The sequence below is a fragment of the Pyrus communis genome, chromosome 5 (genome assembly GCF_041283825.1).
Source record: "Pyrus communis isolate YQ-2024b chromosome 5, ASM4128382v1, whole genome shotgun sequence".
Taxonomy (NCBI): domain Eukaryota; kingdom Viridiplantae; phylum Streptophyta; class Magnoliopsida; order Rosales; family Rosaceae; genus Pyrus; species Pyrus communis.
Window position 1 is genome coordinate 11,251,007 of NC_142569.1, and position 22,973 is coordinate 11,273,979.

Genomic DNA, 22,973 nt, shown 5'->3' on the forward strand with positions numbered 1-22,973 from the left:
ATATTAGTATCATTCGCTTTGATTACGTGAGCTGTATGATTAGAGAAAAATTTATGTGGAACATGGCTTGCCATTGGATTTTGTTGAGTGATACTTCAATCCACTTAAATTTCATGGTAAGTTTTAAATAAAATATTTTATCATTATTTTATATTTACATTCTCATAATTATTTTTATACTAATTAATATACATCATACACCATGAGATCAATGTAATGGTTCATTTTTTTCTTCTTTTCCTCACTCTCTTTTTTATTCTCAAATTTTTCAGATCTCCATTGCCTCAGCACTCTCATATCAATTGAAAAAAAATCAAAATTAGACTAACATATTCTTAAAATACTCATAATAAAGAAAAGTAGATGTTTCGTCAAACATAGCCAAATAACAGAATTCATATTATAAATATAAAGAAACCTCCTCCCCCGAACCCAAAAACTCCTGATTATAAGAAAGAAACAAATAACCGTAACATGCGATCAAACAAACAATTGTATAATGAACAAAAAAAGGAATATTGTTTTTTTTTTTTTTTTTTAAACAAAAAGTGTCACATCCCCGCCCGGGACGGATCACTTCCCGGACCCGCTCCACCACCGTAGCACGATGTTGTCCGCTTTGGGCTTACCATTCCCTCACGGTTTTGTTTTTGGGAACTCACGAGCAACTTCCCAGTGGGTCACCCATCATGGGATTGTTCTAGCCCCCTTCTCGCTTAACTTCGGAGTTCCTACGGAACCCGAAGCCAGTGAGCTCCCAAAAGGCCTCGTGCTAGGTAGGGATGAGAATAAACATATAAGGATCACTCCCCTGGGCGATGTGGGATGTCACAAAAAGAGTATTGTTTAAGGAACCAAAAACCCACAATTACCACAGGGTGCCGAATATATATATTGTTTAAGAAAAGCAAGAAACAGGGAGAGAATAAAATGAAGAGTCCTACTGCAAAATATAATTTGGAGGGAACATTTGGGAAGAAAAAAAAGGGGATAAGAAGAAATTAGGGTAAATTGTACAAAACTACCTCAATTATTGGTCTCACGACATTTTCATACCTAATCTTTTTAAAATGACAATGTCATACTTCATCTTACGAATTTGTGTCAATGTTATACCTGCGTCAGTTTTTCTGTTAATTTTTCTGTTAAGTGCTAACGTGGCTACATGAGGGATCCACTCACTAATCCAATTGGATTAAAAAATTATTAAATATATTTTTAATAATTAAAGATTAAAAAAATAATTTTTTTTATTAAACCTCTCTCTCTCCTCTCTCTCTCCCCCTTCTCTCTCATCTCTTTCTCTTCTCTGCATCCCCAAAACCCTTTCCCACCCGACTCCCCCTCCCCTCCCTTCATCTTCTCCCCCATCTTCATCTTCTCCCCCCATCTTCATCTTCTTCCCCCTACCTGCCAACCTAGGGAAAAAAAAAAAAAAACAAAACAAAACAAAATAAAACCCAAACTTCCCCGACCCCTTCCCCTTCCCCTCATCCTCTCCTCTCTTCTCCCTTATCTTCATCTTCTTCCCACTTCGTCTTCTCCCAGCACCCAACCTCGCACCCACCCTCATACCTCCTATACACACCTTGCTCCTTAAATCCACATCCATTCCCCCCATTTTCTCAGCGCCCAAGTTCTCCACCCGTGGAATCGACCTTTGCCGGGGTAGACGGGATCTGGTTTTTTTTTTTGGGTTGCAGGTAGTGGGTGCGAGGGTGGGTGCGGAGGGTTTAGGGAAGACGAGAGGGGGGAAGAAAGGGATGGGTTGCAGGGAAGGGGGGTCAGGGAAGATGAAGATGGTTTTTTTTTTTTTTTTCTAGGTTGCAGGGAAGAAGATGAAGATTGGGGAGGGGGGAGGGGAGAGAGAAAGAGGGAGGGGAGGGGTTTTGCGGATGCAGAGAAGAGAGAGAGGAGAGAGAATGATTTAATAAAAAATTTATTTTTTAATTTTTTAATTATTAAAAATATATTTAATAATTTTTTAATCCAGTGGATTAGTGAGTGGATCCCGCATGTAGTCACGTCAGCACTTAACAGAAAAACTAACGGAGGTATGACATTGTCATTTTAAAAAGATTAGGTATAAAAGTGTCATAAGACCAATAGTTGAGGTAGTTTTATGTAATTTACCCGAGAAATTAGATTGATTTTATGATGGATATTAATTAGTATAAAATTAATTATGGGAATGTGAAATATAAAAAAATGATAAAAGACTATATTTAAACTTGCCAAGTCGCGAGTTTTGAGTGGATTGTAGTGTCACTTAGAAAAATCCAGTGGCAAGCAAAGCCCTACAAAAGTTTTTTTTTTGTATGATTGATGCAGGTTTCTTTTATTCGTGGGCCAGAAGATCTCAAACATGAAAACTAAAGCAAACTAAAATTGAAATAGTTTTTAAACACACTCTAAATGTTGTTTGGTTGATATATATTATGATTAATAGCTTCAAGCATAGATAAACATGAAACAAAAGTAATGGCCATTATGTGCCAATCTTACAGCTCAAGTAAACATAGAATTCGGCTCCTAGCTTCCATTAGCTTGTTGTCCCAGCCCCATTAACTTGTTGATGCTCATAATACCAAATGGTTTAGGAATGCAAGGCAGGGCTTGAGCTGATAGTTATCGTGACACAAAAGACATCGAAGGTCAAGATCTGGGATGCGCATGTGTACAAGCCAACGCTAAACACATCACAAGCACCTCTGCCTTTGACAATTCATCGGTCGGAGGCTCAAGCCGTTGGTCTAACACATTTTTCAAAAGCAACCCTATGTTGTCCTACGATAATCTTGATGATTCTAATAGTTGGGATTATAGCATATCCCCAGGGTGCTTTTCCATCATCACTTATAGGGCTACGACTCCAAAGCCATATACATCACACTTATCCGCGACCCGCATAGTCAATGCAAGCTTTGCACGTCAAAAAAAGTAAACAGTATCTTAAGATGCTAAAATTAATATGAACCTAAAATGTACAAGTTTAAGTGTTTCATTACCTAGTGCCATGTAGCCAAATGAACCAACAATATGTGTCCAGTTGGATGAATTAGTACTTAGCAATCTTGCAATTCCAGAATCTGAGAGCTGAGGATCGAAATTTTGATTGAGTAATACATTGTTGACAGTTACATCATGGTGCACAATTGGCAGAGTGCAGTCATTGTGCAAGTAATAAAGTGCATGAGCAAGTTCTTGCAAAATTTTGACCCTTGTAGCCCAACCAAGTTCAGTAACCCCTTCAACCCCATACAATGATTTTCCCAGATTGCCTCTCTCAAAGTATTCATAAAACAAGAATATGCAACCTGTCCTTGAACAGAAGTCGTAAAGCCTTATGATGTTGCGATGTCGGATATTTATCAAAGTTCAAATTTTATTCTCAAAACTTCGGAATTAATTGCTGGAATGTTGTGAGAGTCTACCGTGTTAAGCTTCTTAACTGCAACAACGTGGCCTGACTCCAACTCTACCTTGTATGCTCTTTCAAATCGTCCTATCCTAATGCAGTATTTCTCATTAAAGTCATCTATGACTTTCACAACTTCCCCAAATGTAAACTTTACTTCCACTTGCAATATCATCGACTCAAAATTCTCAAAGTTCTGAGAAGTTTTGATATCCTGATGCTGGAGATTGGATCTCTTGCATAATACTAAAAAGATAAAGAAACCAATGATAGTTTCAACCACGTCAAAACCCAAAAAGGATATGATGACAATAATGACACTATTGATGTTTTTTCGTTTCGAATTGTCGTTGTTTATTTCATAATTTCCGCTAGAGGAATCACATGGAGCCTTTCCCCTTGCATCTCTCCACATGCCATAGTTTCCGACAAAAGCATCAGCTGGTGCATTTTGGAAAATGCCACAAGTTGGAATTGACCTTGTGAGGTTGTCATAAGAAAGTCATGGATGGTTAGTCTATCCATGTTAAAAAAATTCTGATGGGATTTCCCTTGAGAGATGGTTGTGTGATATATTGAAAATCTCTAATCCTGTGAGCTCGCCTACGTTTGAAGGTATTGCTCCCGAGAGTAAATTATATTATACTAGCCTCTTGCCACACGCATACGCGTGTGGCAATTGGCCTTCTTATATTAGATTATGTCTTTTAAATTTTTTTTTTAAATAACTATTTTATATTTTTATTAAAAAATTATTCATAAAAAAAAATGAAGCAAAACCATGAAACCGCCCACTAACATGGGAGTTTTTTTTTAATTAAAGTTTTTAATTTAAAATTCATTCAAAATTAAAATGTGGTGAATTACTTTAAATTCTTATGGTTCAATTGTAATTTTAAGAATTCTTGGAGGACAATTTTTGATATTTTGAATGTTTCATCTTTTTGGCCTTCGCCCTTCATATATATAGATTATATATATACTAAACGTCTAACTTTCCTGTTAATTCCCTTTGTGTTCTTTTTACTGTTTCTTCGCCAATGTTATTCCTTTTTTACCCTTCAGTTGTTCTGTAAGTTTAGCTTTTTGTGTGTATTATACAGTAAAATACCGTTTTTGTCCCTGCTGTGCGATAGAAATCTCTCGATTTCTTCGTGTTGTGTGCTTCCAGCATCTTCCACTTTTCACTTTCCTCTTCTTTCCTTCTCTTTCCGTTTCTCTCATCCTAGAACGGAAGAACGATGGAAAATCAGGGTTCTTCCATTTGCTTCCACAGATTTCTCGATCTCTCTCGAGCTCCGGATCGCTAGCCTCCGTATGAAGGTTCGTTTCTCTCTCTCTCTCTCTCACGTTTTTTTTTTTTTTCAATTCGTGATCGAATTTTCTTTCCAAGAATTTTACATCTGTTGCCTTCGGGAAGAAAGTTTAAACCTAAAAAAGCTTGGTTTTCAGGAAATCGTCAATCCTGCAGAATCCTTGGGTTTCCATACAACTCCTTAAACTCTTCTATCCCTTCTGAGCTTGGTCTTTGTACAAACCTCACCCACTTGTCCCTGTCTTCCAATAACCTCAACGGGGAACTGCCTCTGTCTTTGTCCAATCTGAAAAGCCTCGTTCAATTGGATTTACATTATAATCAATTTATTGGTCAAATCCTTCCTTCTCTGGTCTCCAATTGGACGGAATTGGTCTTTTTGTACCTTCAGAACAATGGCTTCAGCGGAACCATTTTAGCAGAAACTGGGCAGTTGACACAATTGCAGTATCTAAGCCTTTATTCCAACAAATTCAGCGGAGAGATTCCTCAGAGTCTAGGCAATTTATCTCAGCTTCAGCTACTCGATTTGTTCGATAACCACTTGACAGGAGAGATTCCTCAGAGTCTAGGCAAATTGACTCAGCTTCAGCTACTCTATTTGTCCGATAACCACTTGACAGGAGAGATTCCTCAGAGTCTAGGCAAATTGACTCAGCTTCAGCTACTCTATTTGTCCGATAACCACTTGACAGGAGAGATTCCTCAGAGTCTAAGCAAATTGACCCAGCTTCAGAAACTCTATTTGTCCGATAACCACTTGACAGGAGAGATTCCTCAGAGTCTAGGCAATTTATCTCGCCTTCATCAACTCTATTTGTTCGATAACAACTTGATAGGAGACATTCCTCAGAGTCTAGGCAAATTGACTCAACTTCAACAACTGGATTTGTCCGATAACCACTTGACAGGAGAGATTCCTCAGAGTCTAGGCAAATTGACTCAGCTTCAGCTACTCTATTTGTCCGATAACCACTTGACAGGAGAGATTCCTCAGAGTCTAGGCAATTTATCTCGCCTTTGTCAACTCGATTTGTCCGCTAACAACTTCACAGGAGTGATCCCACGGATTTCAGGTATGTTGGACCTCATGCTTCTTTCATTGTCTAATAACAATTTGACAGGGGTAATACCAATTCATCTGTTTCTCGCCGTAGGTTTAACAGGTTTGGTCTACTTGAATCTCAGCAGCAATTTACTATCGGGTGCAATACCATCAAAATTGCGCATGCTCACAGAATTAGACGTTTTCAATGCCTCGCACAATCATCTCTCAGGCGAAATCCAATTAGCATTAGTTGACCTGTTGACTCTAAATATAAGTAGCTATGAATTTTCGTATAACAACTTAACAGGGCCATTCCCAACTTGTGGCATTTTCAATAAGGTGCCAACTAGTGCTTTTGTTGGTAACCATGGCTTGTGGAGTCGTGGAGAAGGACCAACTGAATGTAAGTCCTCCAGTACAAATTCCAAAAGTGCTAAGAAGACTATAGTATCTATTTTCCTTTATTCATTTCTGGGTTTCACAGTAGGTGCAATTTCCATTGCTGCACTCTTTCTTATGTTTCGTAAGAGGTCCACGATCCGACCTCAGGTAATCAAACCTTCTCAAAACTTCGAGAGTTTTGAAGCAATGATATTGCAAGAGGAAGTTAAATTTACGTTTGCAGAAGTTGTGAAGGCTGTAGATGACTTTCATGAGAAATACTGCATTGGCGAATGAGGTTTTGGAAAGGTTTACAAGGCAGAGCTCCAAGCAGGCCAAGTTGTTGCAGTTAAGAGGCTTAACACGGACGACTCTAATGACGTTCCAACGATCAATCTTCAAAGTTTTCAGAATGAAATCCGGACTTTGACAACTATCCGGCATCGAAACGTCATAAGGCTATATGGCTTCTCTACAAGGAAGGGTTCCATATTCTTGCTTTATGAATACTTAGAGAGAGGCAGCCTCGGAAAAGCATTGTATGGGGTAGAAGGGGTTACTGAACTTGGCTGGCCAACAAGGGTAAAAATTGTGCAAGGACTTGCTCATGCACTTTCTTATCTGCACCATGACTGCTCACCACCAATTGTGCATCGTGATGTAACTGTCAATAATGTATTGCTCGAGCAGGATTTTGAGCCCCGACTCTCAGATTTTGGAACAGCAAAACTATTGAGTATTGATTCATCCAACTGGACCAACATTGTTGGTACGCTAGGATACATGGCCCCAGGTAATGTAAAAATTTTAATGTTGTGCAACTTTGTACTATCTTTTGTAGAGTTGACATATTTTGTCCTCTTTATACGCAGAGCTTGCATATATGATGCAGGTGACGGACAAGTGTGATGTTTATAGCTTCGGAGTGGTGGCACTAGAAGTCATGATGGGAAGGCACCCCAGGGATATGCTAGAGTCCCAGCTATTAGAATCATCAACGTCAATGAAAGGAAATGCAGACTTGCTTCTGAAAGATGTGTTAGATCAACGACTAGAGCCTCCAGCTAATGAATTGGCAAAGGCAGTGGTGCTTGTAATGAGTATAACACTGGCTTGTATACGGACGCGTCCTTGGTTGCGTCCGACAATGCATTTTGTGTCACAAAATCTATCAGCTCAAAGTCTTCCTTGCCTTCCTGAGCCATTTGGTATGCTTACCATCAACAAGCTATTGGCCCTTCAAAACTAGAAGAAAATAGAGAACATGTAGCTCCAACTTCACATTAGAATTCTTGCTGCAAGCAATCTATCAAATAAGAAGTTGTGGAATTTTATTTTTTTTAATTTTTTTTCTTGATGTTTACAACAAACTTCATAAACATGTAATTGATATCTACACCACCCTGATTACTACAGAGTGTTGCAAATTGTGTTTGGTAATGTGGAATTCGTACTTGCATAAATAACCAGTTACACACGTGTGTTCTATCGAGATACTTTCTTTTTTGGTTTGATTTTCCTATTTGTCGTCATTGATATTGTGATTGTAATTATCTCTCTATCAAGGACCACTAGAAAATGTACCCGCACTTTGCTGCGAGGATTGAATGCATTAATCGGGACTTGAAACATGCATGAATAATTTCTACACAAAGTAACTGAAATGACAGTACAGTACGTAAGAACCAATGAAGTGATACTTTGCTTGCTATACATGGATATCCATGCTATAAGAAACATTCATTTGCAGATCGTATTATGTCCTTAATATTGTACTTATAGTTTCAAGTAACCAGACCACTCCAAGACAAAGATAAAGCATATAGTTTGTTTACAAATCAAAACGAAGTGCTGCCATAATGTATGACTGAAAAAATGCCTCTTAATGTCGTCTTGCAAGAAAGGAATGCAGTTTGAAAACAACCCAAAAAACACCCTAGAAATCTTTACCACCCCAATATTACTAAATAGAAGCATAAATGGACAGGATCCCTCCCTAATTTTGTAACAGAAATTCTAACAAAGAGTATCAGGCTCCAAAGGTCTTATCTTTTGCATAAATATGTACACTGCAAGTTTAGTTCGAATGAAACAAATATGCATGTAAAAGTAAAAGGCATCAACGCTACATGCACTGTTTTACAACCATCTCAAGTTGTTGACACAATGCTTAAAATATTCGAGACTCAAATATTTTCACACAAACAGAACACCTCACCTAAACAATAACCGAAGTTGTGGTATCTGAATTAAGCAGGCATACACTTTGCAAGGCTTTCTTCAATATCATCTCATATTTTCTTTTCCTCTTTCCTATATGATACAATAAACTGTTCATATTCAGACGTAAATAAGAGAATCTGTCACACTGTACTATTTACTATTACAGTTGCTAGTCCTGAACAAAAATGCAAGTGCAGCTGCTCTTAATCGAGAACTTCATCAAATAAACAATAACAAAATTTAATGTAATCTGTCAAAAACCCCAAAAAAAAAAAAAAAAAAAAAAAGTGATCATTTGAAGGCACCGTAATGCCTTCGCCATTGTACACTTGCAGCATGTAACTGATGCATCTGTTCAATGAAATCATTTGCTTCGATAAAATGGTTAAAATACAATAAATACAATGATATCCAATTTATGAGAAATCATGCAGAAGCAAATGTAAATGATAATGGAATCATGAATGCGAATGAGAAACACAAACTTGCCAAAAAGAAAACCAGTTATAGCGTGCAAAGATACTCGCATTGTATTTTTTTCTCGCATCATTCATTTCGCAACACATTTAAAAAAATTTGTTTGAAAAAGCTTTGCTATGATGATTAGGTTTTGCAAAAAATAATACGAAAAAAATAAAGAAACAATTACTGAAAAGAAAGAATAATGGCCTACTAATGGCAAAATACACTCCTCAACAATGCACACGAACTTTGAGTTGAAATTTTGAAACATTCGACAACAAAAAGAAAGAAGCAAAATTCAAAGAAAAGAAAGAGATGCTCACTCAAAAAGAAAGAAGAAACAATACCAGGCTTCTTCTCTTTGGCATCCAGAATTCCATATTTAAAGTACAAAATGGAAAAAAAAAACCCAGTAGAAATCATCCGATAGAATTAAACCATCCAAGTAAAATTAGACCATGGACACAAAACGAAATGAAGGCAGTTTAATATGACTTAATCAGTGACTTACTAAATAATCTTGGAATCTGTCCCATGCAAGCGTTCGACTTCAAACCCCATCCTCGTTGCCCCTGTAATATGTAGACATAAAGAAAAAGAAATCGACTTTAAGTTATCAATCAAATCATTTGCTTGGCTAAAAAGGTTAAAATACAATAAATATATTCACATCAAATTTATGAGATATCATGCAAAAGCAAATGTAAATGATTATAGAATCATGAATGCGAATAAGAAACACAAACTTGCCAAAAAGAAGACCTATTATAGTGTGTCAAGATAACTGCAATAAAATTTCCATCCAATGACTTAACACTCAAATCAAAGTCAAATAAAAGCTGTCGCTTCATAATTTCCAATTTCAATTCCTTACCAGCCTCAGTGAGCATTTCACCAATTTCAATCTCTTCCTAGAACTTTTATACTTATCTCTGTGGTAGAATTGAGAAAGAAAAAAAAAAATACTCAAATTCAAGTAAAGAAAATGCAAATCTGTATTTCTAGCATTTAACTGATCAAAGAGAAAACTAAAAGCATAATCCTTTAACTGTACAACGGAAATCTCACTATGCTAAAACAAATTCAAATCAAGAAAATGCAAATCCGTATTTCTAGCATTGAACTAATGAAAGAGAAAACTAAAAGCATAATCCTTCAACCGTACAACAGCAATCTCACTATGCTAAAACAACCATCAATTTCTTGAATAATGTCCATAGTGCATACCGAGAGAATTGAACTGTAGAGCCTGGGACATTTGATTAATTTCATCTGTGAAAACAAATTTTTTATCCCCTCTTAAACTAACCTTAGTAAATATACCATTGATAAGTCAATAGTCAAAATCCTCATATAATAATTTTTCATTGATAATAAGCCAAAAGATAGATACTCAAACATATAATGGGCATAAAAGTACAACAACAACAACAAAGCCTTTTCCCACTAAGTGGGGTCAGCTGAATGAAGGCTAGAACGCCATTGCGCTCGGTTCTGTGCCACGTCTTCCGTTAGATCATAATGGGCAGAAAAGTAAAGAGAAAAAAATCCAGACCTCAAGAATATAATTGTATTACACCAAAGATGCATGCTTAATTAAAAGTCCTCCCAAAGGAAAGTCAAAAACTAAACAAAAATGAAATTTAACAAAAATTTAGTGCTAAAAGAAGTAACCCATACAATTAACCTATTTTATAAGGAATCAAATTCATAAATATTTGGAGTGTTGGTGTTTCTTCCTAACAACACATCCAAAATATAATTCTTTAATAGATTTAATTCATTCCATACATAATCGTGCTAGGGTTATTGTGTTGTCCTCTTTGTATTTTTCTTCTCTGAATAATTATGGAACCAAACCTATGAACTGTCTATCCAACTCAAAACACAAAAACCAAATTAAAAATCAAGAAGTACATACCAAGCATTATCAAAATAGGTAAAACTTAGACATTGCTCATATGCAGAGCAAAGTACAATTTGCCCTACCAACTTGTCGACCACAAAAATACAGACTTGAGCTTTTACCTCAACGAAAGTGAAAAATGGGAACAATCTGCAGCAGAATGAATTGGGCCAACGACAGAGAAAACTCAGTTGAGAGAGACAGACTACGTAAATACTGCTATGAAAACCATAACATTTTTAGATAGTCCATTAGCTAGAACAAATCATAACACACATGGCAGACAAACCCAGAAAAAGACATATTAATTAGTTATACTAGAATTACTAAGACTTGACAGTAAAAGATTTTATTTACCTGGACAGTTTGTATCCGGAAGGTATAACTTTACATATGTTTTAGAAGGTCAATTTTTGTTCTTATCCATAATGCGGTACAATGTTTGAAATCTCGATGTGAAATTTTATCTGAGCATGTAATCACAAATTTTATAGCCAAACGGCATATATAGAAACAAAAAAGTGCAGAAATTTTGAATGATTTGTGTATGGCTCATCACATCTAATTCGATTATAATAGCCCTGCATCTCAAATGATTCGTGTATGGCTTGCCACATCTAATTCGATTATAATAGCCCTGCATCTCAAATGATTCATGTATAGCTCACCACATCTACCCAAAGTGTTCATACAGTTATATACTTGTAATGTAATTCCAAGAATAAAAAAAAGTAATAAAATAGCAGCAGATAGAGAATATAATGTCCAAATCTCCCAACAGTCTGTATGCCTCGTAGAGCCTTCAGCAACAAAGTGTTTAGATTTCTGCGTACAACCCAATATCAATCAATTTTTCCTCTATATTTAAAGTATTTTCATCCCAAAAAGCAACATAGCAAACCTGCATCTATACCATACTCATAAGAATATATAACTTCTGTAGCTAATTAGTAATACAGCTACCACCTAAGTTCCTTTGTGAAAAAAAATAAAAATAAATTAACAAAAACTAAAATTTTAAGGAAAACAATAAAACTTTTTTCTCCTGTAAGGGACCATACCAGCACCCGATTCAATCAAGGGTTTTTACAAACCCAAAACTATAATAAATAAATAAAAATGTGAAATAAATTAAAAGTTGAGATCGATGAACACCGTACCTTGGAAACGGTAAACATGCAGAGCTCTTCGAGACCGATCCCAATTCGCTTGCCGTAGACTAACGACACAGAAGAACATAACCTTCCTCCTAATTTCATGTTTCTCAGTAAACAAAAAAGGCAAAACAATTGAAAGAAACGTCATATGTCCGGTATCTTTCCCTTTGAGAGACAAATAATTGACATTAGCAAAAGAAAAATGGACTTGCAAAAATATAAACCTTCTTGAGCTGAGCTTACATTCTGGATTTTCTCTTGATGACTTGCACGTTCAAAAATCAGGGGTCCAGAAAACTTTCAAAATGATAAATAAAAAAATTATGTCCTCCATATCATATAACGTAGTACCGCCTGATCCACACAAAGATAGGTAAACAATGAAATTAGAAAGAATTACAACATATCGCATTTGAGACCAAATCAAGTATGCATCAAAACATTAGATTGCACTATATTTGCGCTAGCAACCCATGAATTATGATAAGAAATGGTTCAAGGTAGAGGTTTCAAATTCCTTAAATAAAATTGAATCAGATCTTAAGAAATGGTTCAATGCTAGATAAAATTTGCTTAGTATTCACCTGCTGGCCAGCGACGCTGTTATTGAAACTTCCAGGATTAGTTGCTGCAAGTATAATCAAGCAAGGGAAACAATAAATTTAATTTAAGACTAAAAACATGAATTAGCTAACAATAACAACTACATTTAACAATTTAAGCATAATCTGATGGATTTTAAAGAATGAAATTTCACCACAACCAACTTTTCTTAACCAATTTCTCATCTTTTCCTCTCATCCAAACACAAAATCCGAAGATCCTTCAAATTTTATTCTCTTTTCGTTTCAGGTTTCGACTAAAACCCTAATTTGAACCAAAATGCATAGAAAGAGGAAGCACATCAGATCTAATACGAACCTTCATTCTGATCATTCTCTTTGAACTTGTTCAATTATATTAAACTACATATAGGGAGAGGGAAAATATAGCACTATTAGCTTATTGTAAGCCCATTAAGCCTATAAGTTCACTGGTTTCCACTATAACGATCATATAATCCGCATTTAGAAGGTGAATCAGAATCCAATGTCAATGAAAGCAGAATGGTAAATAAGAGCTTACTTGTTTCGTATGAATATCCAACACACGTTGATATGTCATTGTGGTTTCCAATTGAATCATGAATTCCAGAATGTAAACCGTACCTTGAGTATAAGAAAACCCAGAAAAGGAAAATTAAATCCCTCACAAATGGTGCAAGAAAATATGAGAAACCTATATTAGTCCCAACGGTGAGAGTTTTCATCAAAGAAGTAGACAATCCACACACTAAATCACCAATTGAATATGAAGATGATCACTAAGAAGAAATCCCTAAAACCCAATATTTTATTAGAGTTGAAAATCGAAATTAAGCCAAAACGGAACCTTCACTACCCAAATTAAGCAAATTATCTATTCTAAAATTGAGGAGTGACATACAATCCGCTGAGTTCTTCTTCGCTTTGCAGATAAGAGATGGTGCCTTCTCATCTAGTTCATGCATGTACTGCCAGGAGTGAGATGGTGAGCGGGCGAGAGAGAGTCGGGAGAGAAAAAGAGGGAAAGAAAAGGGAATGGAAACGGAGGGGACAAAGTAATCGAAGCAGAGCAATCCACGATGATTGACGAGTGGGCGCCCTTCTACTGTGCAAAGCGGTGGCAATTTCGTTAATAAATAGAAATTACCAATCTGAATGGCACCAAAGGGTTGGTGGCAATTTTGTAAATAAAGTGAAATCCACCCCGAAACACTGTTCATTTGTAGGATTTATGATGTTGTATTCTCATTGCGTCCGCCTTATAAGATAAGGATCCTTCACACCATTCTGTAAATAATCAATGAATGTTATAATTTACACCAAATTTGATAGGTTCAAATTGAACATTAGAACACAAAGTTATATATATGGTATTGATAAATCTGTCTTCATTTATTTAATTGTCATGTCACAATTAGATAACTAAACGATTTTTGCTTTCAGTAATTTTTTACATGAATGGTCTTTTAATGGTAATCGAAAAATTAATTGAGATTATGAGAAATATTGTTCAAGAAAACATACATAAAGCTTATAAAACATAGAGTAATGTTATTCATACCATGTTTTTATACCACATCATTTGAAAAATTTGCAAAATCCAAGAAAATGAAGGAGAAAGACTCTTCGTATACCATAATCATTATTTAATTAACTCGTTTTTCTTAATTATTAGTTTATTAAATAATGAACTAAATTTAAAAATCTGATTAATTCAAATAATGTAATTGTCCACATTAAATATTACCTAAGGTGATATGAAAATATAATACAAAAATATGGTATGAATAGGAATTTAGTAGGTTGTAATATAAGTCATAAAACGGATTACAAGGGAAAAACCACAAACACTAGTTCAAGAACGAGACTATCTTTTTCTGCATGGGCACAGCATTCTCACAGGTAGGATCGGACAAATGGTAAACATGGTCCTCCCCCTTTGCTTCTATCACCTTCACAACTCCATTCCATCCACTCCCTCTCGGCGCCTCCCCATAGTACCATCCCTTGTCTTTCAACACATCTAACTCAGCAACAAAAACCAGCACTTCCCCACACCCCAATTCCCCAAATTTTGGATCCTTTTCAGGGTTGAAAGCGGGTCATCGGATCCAATAGTCGACGGGTAGGTAAAACGCCACAATGCAGCAATAAACTCTCTTTTAGCTGCAGGGGCGATGATCTCTCCCCCAATTGGATCTTCCCCCAGAAATATGGATCGATCAACACAACCCCAATCAGCTTAACACCAACCAGCCCCTCAGAGCCTACTCTCACCCCAATTGGATTTTTTGTGCGGTTGCTGTATGTGTTCGGTGGCTATGGTGGGACAGGGGAGAGGAAGAGCGGCGAGGCGAGGGACGGGAGAGAGGAAGGGATGAACCTCCACGTTTTTTTCCCTTACTTTAAAAGCTTTTCTTAAACAAAAACAAAAAATTTATGAATTAAATTTTTTATTTGTTTTTTATTCCCATGGTGCATAATGGGCATCCAAGTCAGTGTAAATGTGGATCTTATATTTATCACGTTATCATTTAATAGTTAAATTGATAGAAAATTTAACGGATGTTTGATATTATAACGATTTTGTAAGTTGATGTGTAGCATTATAATGTTTAAAAGATGAAGTATAAGATTGTTATGTGACCCAAAATTAAGGGGATAAAATTTCACTAGAGCTGCGTGCTATCCAGAGTTGTTGAAACTGTCTGGCTAGCTAGCATCATATCTTTCTGCTTTGACAGCTGTGGCAACTGTGTCCATTGAAATTCCATGGCCTACGTCCTGTTAAAACTAATAATGCATGAGGCTGTCGGCTGCATAAGATACAGAGAGAGAGGCCTCCATAGCTGTTTCTTATTCTTCTACTTTCTTCATTGAAGTTGAAAATCCAAAACATGAGCAATGAAGAACTGTCTTATGACTTTTCTCCAATGATCAAAGTATACAAAGACGGTCGAGTCGAGAGACTCCCAGGCACAGCCACAGTTCCTCCATCAACACAACCCGAAACCGGAGTGCAATCCAAAGACATTGTCATCTCCGAACAACCAGCAATATCTCTAAGGCTCTACATCCCCAAATCCGCTGCCACCAAACTCCCTCTTCTTGTTTACTTTCACGGCGGTGGCTTCTGCATCCAAAGCGCATCCTCACCCACGTATCACAACTACCTTAATTCCTTAGTCTCCGAGGTCAATGTTGTTGCCGTCTCTGTTGAGTACAGGCTTGCCTCGGAGCACCCAATCCCAGCTGCCTACGACGATTCATGGGCTGCTCTCAAATGGGTGGCTTCCCATTTTGATGGAAAGCGAAAAGGCGGTGAAGAAGAAGATGAAGATTGGATAACTAGCTATGCGGATTCGCAGCGCGTGTTCTTCGCTGGGGACAGTGCTGGAGCTAAGAACAACTCCACCCCTAAAGACTTTGCGCCAGCACCCAGCCCATTTATCCACTTAATTGAACAATAATAGACCCAATGAACAGTAATAGGCCAAAGCATCTCCACCCCAAAAAAAATGTGATGGCACCCAGTCTAAAAATGCGCTGGCACCCAGTCAATTTAAAATATTAAATAATTTTTTTATAAAATAATAAATAAAAAAATAGTTTTAATTTCGGATAGGATTTTTAACCAATCTCGTCACGCCATGTGTCATTATCCGAACGTACTATTTTTTTAATAGATTTCCGCTAAGATTTTCAACCAATCCCGACAACCCACGTGTCACTTCCTGTTTACAATAATTTAGGCAAGATTTCGATAAGATTTTTAACCAATCTTGTCACGCCACGTGTCATTATCCGAACGTACTATTTTGTAGTTAGATTTCTGATAAGATTTTCAACCAATCCCGACACGCCACGTGTCACTTCCTATTTACAATAATTTAGCCAAGATTTCGATAAGATTTTCAGCCAATCACGTAGTGCCACGTGGCATTATCCAGAACCTCATATCTTTTTTTTTGTCCATATAAACCCTACATCCCTACATCCATCCTCACACTAAACTCAATCCTTTTTTTTAGCTCAGAATTTTTCTTTATCGTTTTCAAATCTTGAGTTCTTACAATGTCTTCTTCAAGGAGAGCGTATAAACAGTTGCAAGAGCAGCAGAAAAGGTTGTTGGCACAACAGGAAAAATTGGTCAATCTTGACCAAGGTGGAGGTGGAGATGAGGCCTTCGCAATGGAGGAGGATGAGGATGATCACCATAAAAGGCGAAGGGCCTCACATTCCCGCCGTATCATGGAAGCTATGGGTCAGATAGCCAGACCCAGACGTGCGGCAAACATCGATAGAAGAAGGGAAAGACGAGGTAAAGATCTCTTGGAAGATTATTTTATTCCCAACAGCGTTTTCCCTGATCATGTTTTTAGACGTCGTTTTAGAATGCAACGAAGTTTGTTCGATAAAATCATGATTGATGTTGGCAACCATGATCCATATTTTGTGCAAAAAGATGATGTTTTTCATGTTCTAGGTCTTATTCCTGAGCAAAAAATTACGGCTGCCTTGCGAATGCTTGCATATGGAGCATCTGCAGATCAAGTGGATGAGATCGCAAGGATGGGAAAAACAACAGTTCTGGAGTCCCTGATGCGGTTTTGCTTTGCAATTGAAGCCCTCTACACCAATGAGTACCTTCGGCAACCCACGCCAAGGGACATGCGAAGGCTTTTGAGGAAGGGTGAGATGCGAGGCTTCCCTGGCATGATTGGAAGCATCGACTGCATGCACTGGACATGGAAAAACTGTCCAAGTGCGTGGCAAAAAACTTATGGCGACAGAAAAGGAGCCAAAAGCATCATTTTGGAAACGGTGGCTTCTTTTGATACATGGATTTGGCATGCTTTTTTTGGTGTTCTAGGAGCTCAGAATGACCTAAATGTCCTTACCCAATCTCCAGTGTTTGACGAACTGCTACAAGGAAATGGGCCGAGATGCACATATTGGGTTAATGGTAATAAATACGAGGGACCATACTACCTTGCAGATGGTATTTACCCAAGGTGGTCAACATTTGTCAAAACAGTGCCACATCTGCAGAGTGAAAAAGAGAAACACTTCGCAAAGTGTCAAGAAGGGTGTAGGAAGGATGTCGAGCATTGTTTTGGTATCCTGCAAGCTCGTTGGGCCATTGTCAGGGCTGCAGCTAGAATGTTTGATATCGAGGCTCTTCAATCCATCATGATGACGTGTATTATTCTCCACAACATGATTGTTGAAGACGAGTATGATTATGATGCCGTCGATGAATACGAGCCGGATCCGATTAACAACTCAAGAACACAAATCTACTATGCTCATGACCGGACCGAAGATCCCGTGCAACACGAGTCGTTGGAACGGGATGGACGTTACAATGAATTGATCGTTCAACGGTACACTTCATTGCAAGAGCCATACTGGCACATAACCCGCCAGAATGACTTGATTGACCATCAGTGGAGATTGCACGAAGGCGAAGATAATTAAAATAAGGCTTGTGGTTGAAGAATAAAGTGTATTGTTTTTTAAGTAATCTTATTTAGTGTGTTTGTTTTTTTTTTTTAAGTTTAAATGGTGAGGTTATGTAATTTTATTTGGTGTTTTTTTTTAAATGTTTATTTGGTGAGTTTATGTAATCTTATTCAAATATTTAAATAAAGTACAAAAATTACATAAGAAATTAAATAAAGTTCTAAAAATAAATAAGAAATTACATAAGAAATTAAATAAAGTTCTAAAAGTAAATAAGAAATTACATTAGAAATACGAAATTACATAAGAAATTAAATAAAGTTCTAAAAGTAAATAAGAAATTACATAAGAAATTAAATAAAGTAGTACAAATAAATGCGAAATTATACAAAGTCTGTGGAGTTAGGATATGTGGTGCTAGGATCTTGGTTGCTAGGATTTCTGTAGCTGGAACCCCCTTAACTTGTTTCGGCATCTCTTGCACACCTCCTTCGCACGACATCTCTTTTTTCTGATGTCCAAAAATATTTTGAATTCGGAGAGAGTCCTACTAGAGACTTGTTCATAGTGTCACGATCTGTTTGAGCCATCCTTTCTTCTCTAAGCATCTCATTCTCTCGATGAAGTGCTTCTCTAATCATCTCGTTCTCTCGATTAACTATTTCTCTTTGTCTCTCAGCCGCCGCATCACGAGCCTCAGTAGCTGCTATTATTGATGCCATAGCAGTAGATTTTTCCTCATCTCTAGCCTTTTCCCATGCCATGTTCAGTTCACCTTGACGAGTAAGTTCCTCCATATATTTAGTGTAGTCATTTTTGGAAGAACTACCTTTTTTCTTTGATGCCTTTTTACCTTGAGGCCTGAGGGACTGACGAGTTGGTTGGGTCTCTGGCACTTGTTCAAGCGTCCCTTCCGTGTTTTCAAATGTGTTGGCTTCTTGTTCGGCTGTGTCTTCTTCTGGCGAACTGTGTAGACCCATACCGTGCATGACAACTTCTGGACCGGTTGCCACAATTTTGTATCTAGGGCAATCTTTGACAATTTGCCAACATTCCCATTTGTTGAATGATTTGTTATGGTTCTTTGCATTGTAGAATGCTTGTGCTTGTAGTGTCTATAAAAATGTGGGATAAGATAGTATTAAAAAATACGGGTGTAACACAAATAAATAAATTAAAATATTGATGGACGTGGAATGCATATAAATTACATAAGAAATTACATAGAAATTACATAAAAGAAATTAAATAAATTAAAATATTGATGTGGGTGTAACACAAATAAATAAATTAAAATATTGATGGGCGTGGAATGCATATTACATAAAAATTACATAAGAAATTAAATAAATTAAAATATTGATGTGGGTGGAATGCATATAAATAAATAAAAATATTGTTACCTCATCCGCTAAACTTGTCCCACTACGCAGATTACCAGAAGCATGAGAGAGGGCGTTTTTCCAACAAGTAAAGGATGCGTTGAGTTTTTTCCAACGACCTTGAAGACCTTGACTAGATCTGGCATCTTTTCCATGTACATCTTTTCCATGTACATCGTAAAACGATTTCGTAATTTTACTCCACATTTCTCGCTTATCCATCTCATTACCCGTAATCGGGTCATGAGTAGTGTGAACCCAACATTCACACAACGTAACATCTTCACTGAGCTTCCACGAAATCATTTTTTTCTCTCAAAGTGTACAAAATATTCAAATGTAGAAAGTGTAGAAAATATTGAAATGTGGTGTAAGGTGGAAGATGAGAGTTAGGTATTTATAGGAAAAAAAAAAAAAAAGATTAATTTTTTAAAATTTTTCTGTATTTTTTTAAAAAAATTTCACAATTTTTAATTAATTTTTAATAAATTTTAATGTTGTAATTAATCTGGACCGTTGGATTTGAAAAATAATCAAATCCAACAGCCAACCAGCAGCCACGTGGCCAACGGTCAAATTTCTGACCGTGGGGTCTTTTTTTTTTTTTTTTTTTTTAATTTTTGGTGAAAAAAAACGTGGACCGTTGATCTATAATCGGACGGTCCAATTTAAAAGTCAAATTTAAATTTTTTTTACCGTTGGAAATCCAACGACTCTGAGAGGGCCACGTAGCCCTCAGCCGGGTATATGCAAGTGGACTGAGCAGCGGGCCCCACCGCCTGCAAGGGCTGTCGGCTACTCGCGCCCAGTCGCGCGTGTTGTGCACGCGCCAGCCTTTTGGACCGGCTTCTGGGTCTGTCCGAAATGGGCTGGGCTGCTGCCTAGCTTGGGCTGGGTACCAGCCTGTTTTGCGGGCTGGAGGTGATGGACAGAGTGCCGGGCTATTTTTTTCACTTGGTGCCGGTCCAAATGGCTTGGGCTGGAATTGCTCTAATATAGCGCACCATATGGGATTGAAAGTAGGCTCGGAGGGGCTGCTTGGTGTTAAGCTGATTGGGATTGTTTTGGTCCATCCATATTTCTAGGGGTCAGATCTAATTGGGGTAGAGCTCAATGCCCCTGCAAATATAAGAGAATTTGTGGCAGCCATGTGGCGCTTTGTCTACCCGTTGAGTAACGGATCTGATGACCCGCTAATGAACCCCAAAAAGGATCCAAAACTGGGGGAATTGGGGTGTGGGAAAGTGGTAGTTTTCGTGGCGGAAAAAGATGTGTTGAAAGAAAGGGGATGGTATTACGGGGAGGTGCTGAGAAAGAGTGGATGGAATGGGGTTGTAGAGGTGATGGAAGCAGAAGGGGAGGAGCATTGTTTCCATTTAGCCGATCTAACTTGTGAGAATGCTGTGGCCATGCGGAAGAAGATAGTCTCTTTCTTGAACCAGGTTTAGGATTTTCGAATTGTTGTAATTTTGTCTATCTTCTTTTTCTTCCTCTGGTTTTGTGTTTTTTTTTTTCTTCAGAAAAATGTAAAACATTCTGTTCCAATGTTTAATTGAACTTGTGGATTATCGGTTTAAAGCATTACGATTAAGAAAATTTGTCACACATATAATCCGCATTCCACAAATAATACAGATGATTAATTAGGGTATTGAAGATGTATTACATGAGAAATTAGATGGACTTGCTTGTAGCAGAAATACTAATGGGGAAGTTTGAGCTACTCCCCTTTGTCATCTATTTTTCATTTACTTTTTATAGTGCCATTAACTTGTTGATTGTCAACTGTTCGGGAAGGCAAAGCAGAATTTGAGCTGGGAGTTTTTGTGCGCAAATACCATCGTTGGTCTGGACGCAGGATACGTTCTATACCGGCCAAGGCAATTGTCACTACTAGCACCACTGCCTTTGCAGATGCATTTGTTGGCGGCTCCAACCTTTGGTCTAACAAATCTTTCAGGAGCAATTCTACATTGCTCCTCCTCGATTTTGATGATTCTTGTAGCTGGGACTCTAGCATATCCCCTGGGTGCCTTCCCATCATGACTTCTAGTGCCACCACTCCAAAGCTATATACATCATATTTATCCATGACTCGCATAGTGTATGCAAGCTCTGCGTGTCAATAAAATCAAAACTAGCCACCTTAAAACAAATCCCAATAAGCAAAAAGATGAACCATAAATACAAATTAAATTTAAATTACCTGGTGCTATGTAAGCCAAATGACCAGCAATATCTGTCTAGTTGGATGAATCAGTACCTAATAACCTTGCTATTCCAAAATCTGAGAGACGGACCTCGAAATCTGACTCAAGCAATACATTGTTGACCGTTACGTCACGGTGCACAATTGGTGGAGAGCAATCATGGTGCAAGTAAGAAAGTGCTTGAGCAAGTCCTTGCACAATTTTGACTCTGTTAGGCCAGCCGAGTTCATTAACACCTTCAGCTCCATACAAAGCTTTTCCCAGGCTTCCTCTCTTTAAGTATTCATAAAGCCTCATGATGTTCCGGTGCCGAATACTAGTCAAAGTTCGGATTTCATTCTGAAAGCTTTGGAGATTGATTGCTGGAATGTCATTGGAGTTTGACATGCTAAGCTTTTTAACTGCAATAACTTGGCCCGATTGCAGCTCTGCCTTGTAAACCTTTCCAAACCCTCCTTTACCAATGCAGTACTTCTCATGAAAGTCATCTACAGCCTTCACAACTTCCGCAAACGTGAACTTTAATTCCTCTTGCAATATCATGGACTCCAAACTCTCAAAGTTTTCGGAAGTGTTGACTTTGTTCAAAACGAGACCAGGTTTCTTACAGAACACAAGACCAATGACAGTTGTAACCGTTAATAAACCACAAAGAGATAAATGGACACCAATTAGAACTCTTTTCTTATTCTTTTCGGAATTTCTTCTGGGGGAATCACATAGACTATTTAGTCCTTCTACATCCCCCCACATAAGCCAGCGTTTCCAACAAAAATATTTGTTGTTGCCGTTTGGAAAACGGCTGGGATTGGGCCAGTCAAGTTGCTATAAGAAAAATCATAGTCATGAAGAAATGACAAATAGTCTAGACTCCGAGGGATCACTCCTGTCAAGTGGTTCCTGCTTAGATTGAGGATCGATAAAATGTACATATTTCCAACCTCTGTCGGAATCTCCCCACTGAGTTCATTGGAATCAAGGCCTAGATACTGCAATTGTGTCAAGAGCCCAATTTCTGCTGTAATGGTTCCACTGAAGCTATTGGATTGCAGTCGCAAAGAGACCATATTAGTCCAATTGGAGACAAGAGACGGAAGGATTTGACCAGTAAATAGATTGATAGCCAAAACCAATTGGACGAGGTTGTTTAGATTGGACAAGGACAGGGGCAATTCCCCTGTGAGTTTATTGGAAGCCACGGACAAATAGGTGAGGTCTGTGACCGTCTGTCCAAAGACCGAGCTCGGAAGGGATTGAAGAATTTATAGAGTTGAATGAAAGATCAAGGTACCGGAGCTCCATGGGTTAGCCTATAGAGGAATTCCCTCCCAGAGAATTCACACTCAGGTCAATAAATTGAAGACCATAAATTATACATATACTTCACAACATAAAAATACTGTTCATAACAGTGAACTACC

At 37.6% G+C, this 22,973-nt stretch overlaps 3 protein-coding genes and 2 pseudogenes across 3 annotated transcripts; 3 read left to right on the forward strand and 2 right to left on the reverse strand.

Annotated features, from left to right (window-relative positions):
* Positions 1 to 3,371: 3,371 nt before the first annotated feature.
* On the reverse strand, positions 3,372 to 3,833 carry LOC148696742 (uncharacterized). The gene has a single exon (XM_088693356.1). It carries the CDS (start codon positions 3,831 to 3,833, stop codon positions 3,372 to 3,374), a length of 462 nt encoding a protein of 153 aa, XP_088549482.1.
* Positions 3,834 to 4,905: 1,072 nt separating this feature from the next.
* On the forward strand, positions 4,906 to 10,157 carry LOC148696743 (uncharacterized; the record flags this gene model as incomplete). Its single annotated transcript, XM_088693357.1, has 2 exons — positions 4,906 to 5,809; positions 5,891 to 10,157. Coding segments are annotated over 2 exons (1,473 nt in total), but the record flags the coding sequence as incomplete, so codon positions are not given.
* On the forward strand, positions 6,477 to 11,973 carry LOC148696744 (MDIS1-interacting receptor like kinase 2-like). The gene is made up of 2 exons (XM_088694335.1): positions 6,477 to 6,955; positions 7,035 to 11,973. The coding sequence occupies exons 1-2, from the start codon at positions 6,946 to 6,948 to the stop codon at positions 7,409 to 7,411; spliced, it is 387 nt and encodes a 128-aa protein (XP_088550461.1). The 5' UTR covers positions 6,477 to 6,945; the 3' UTR covers positions 7,412 to 11,973.
* Positions 11,974 to 15,219: 3,246 nt separating this feature from the next.
* LOC148696745 (putative carboxylesterase 12) lies at positions 15,220 to 20,923 on the forward strand (annotated as a pseudogene).
* LOC148696746 (MDIS1-interacting receptor like kinase 2-like) lies at positions 20,891 to 22,619 on the reverse strand (annotated as a pseudogene).
* Positions 22,620 to 22,973: the final 354 nt, after the last annotated feature.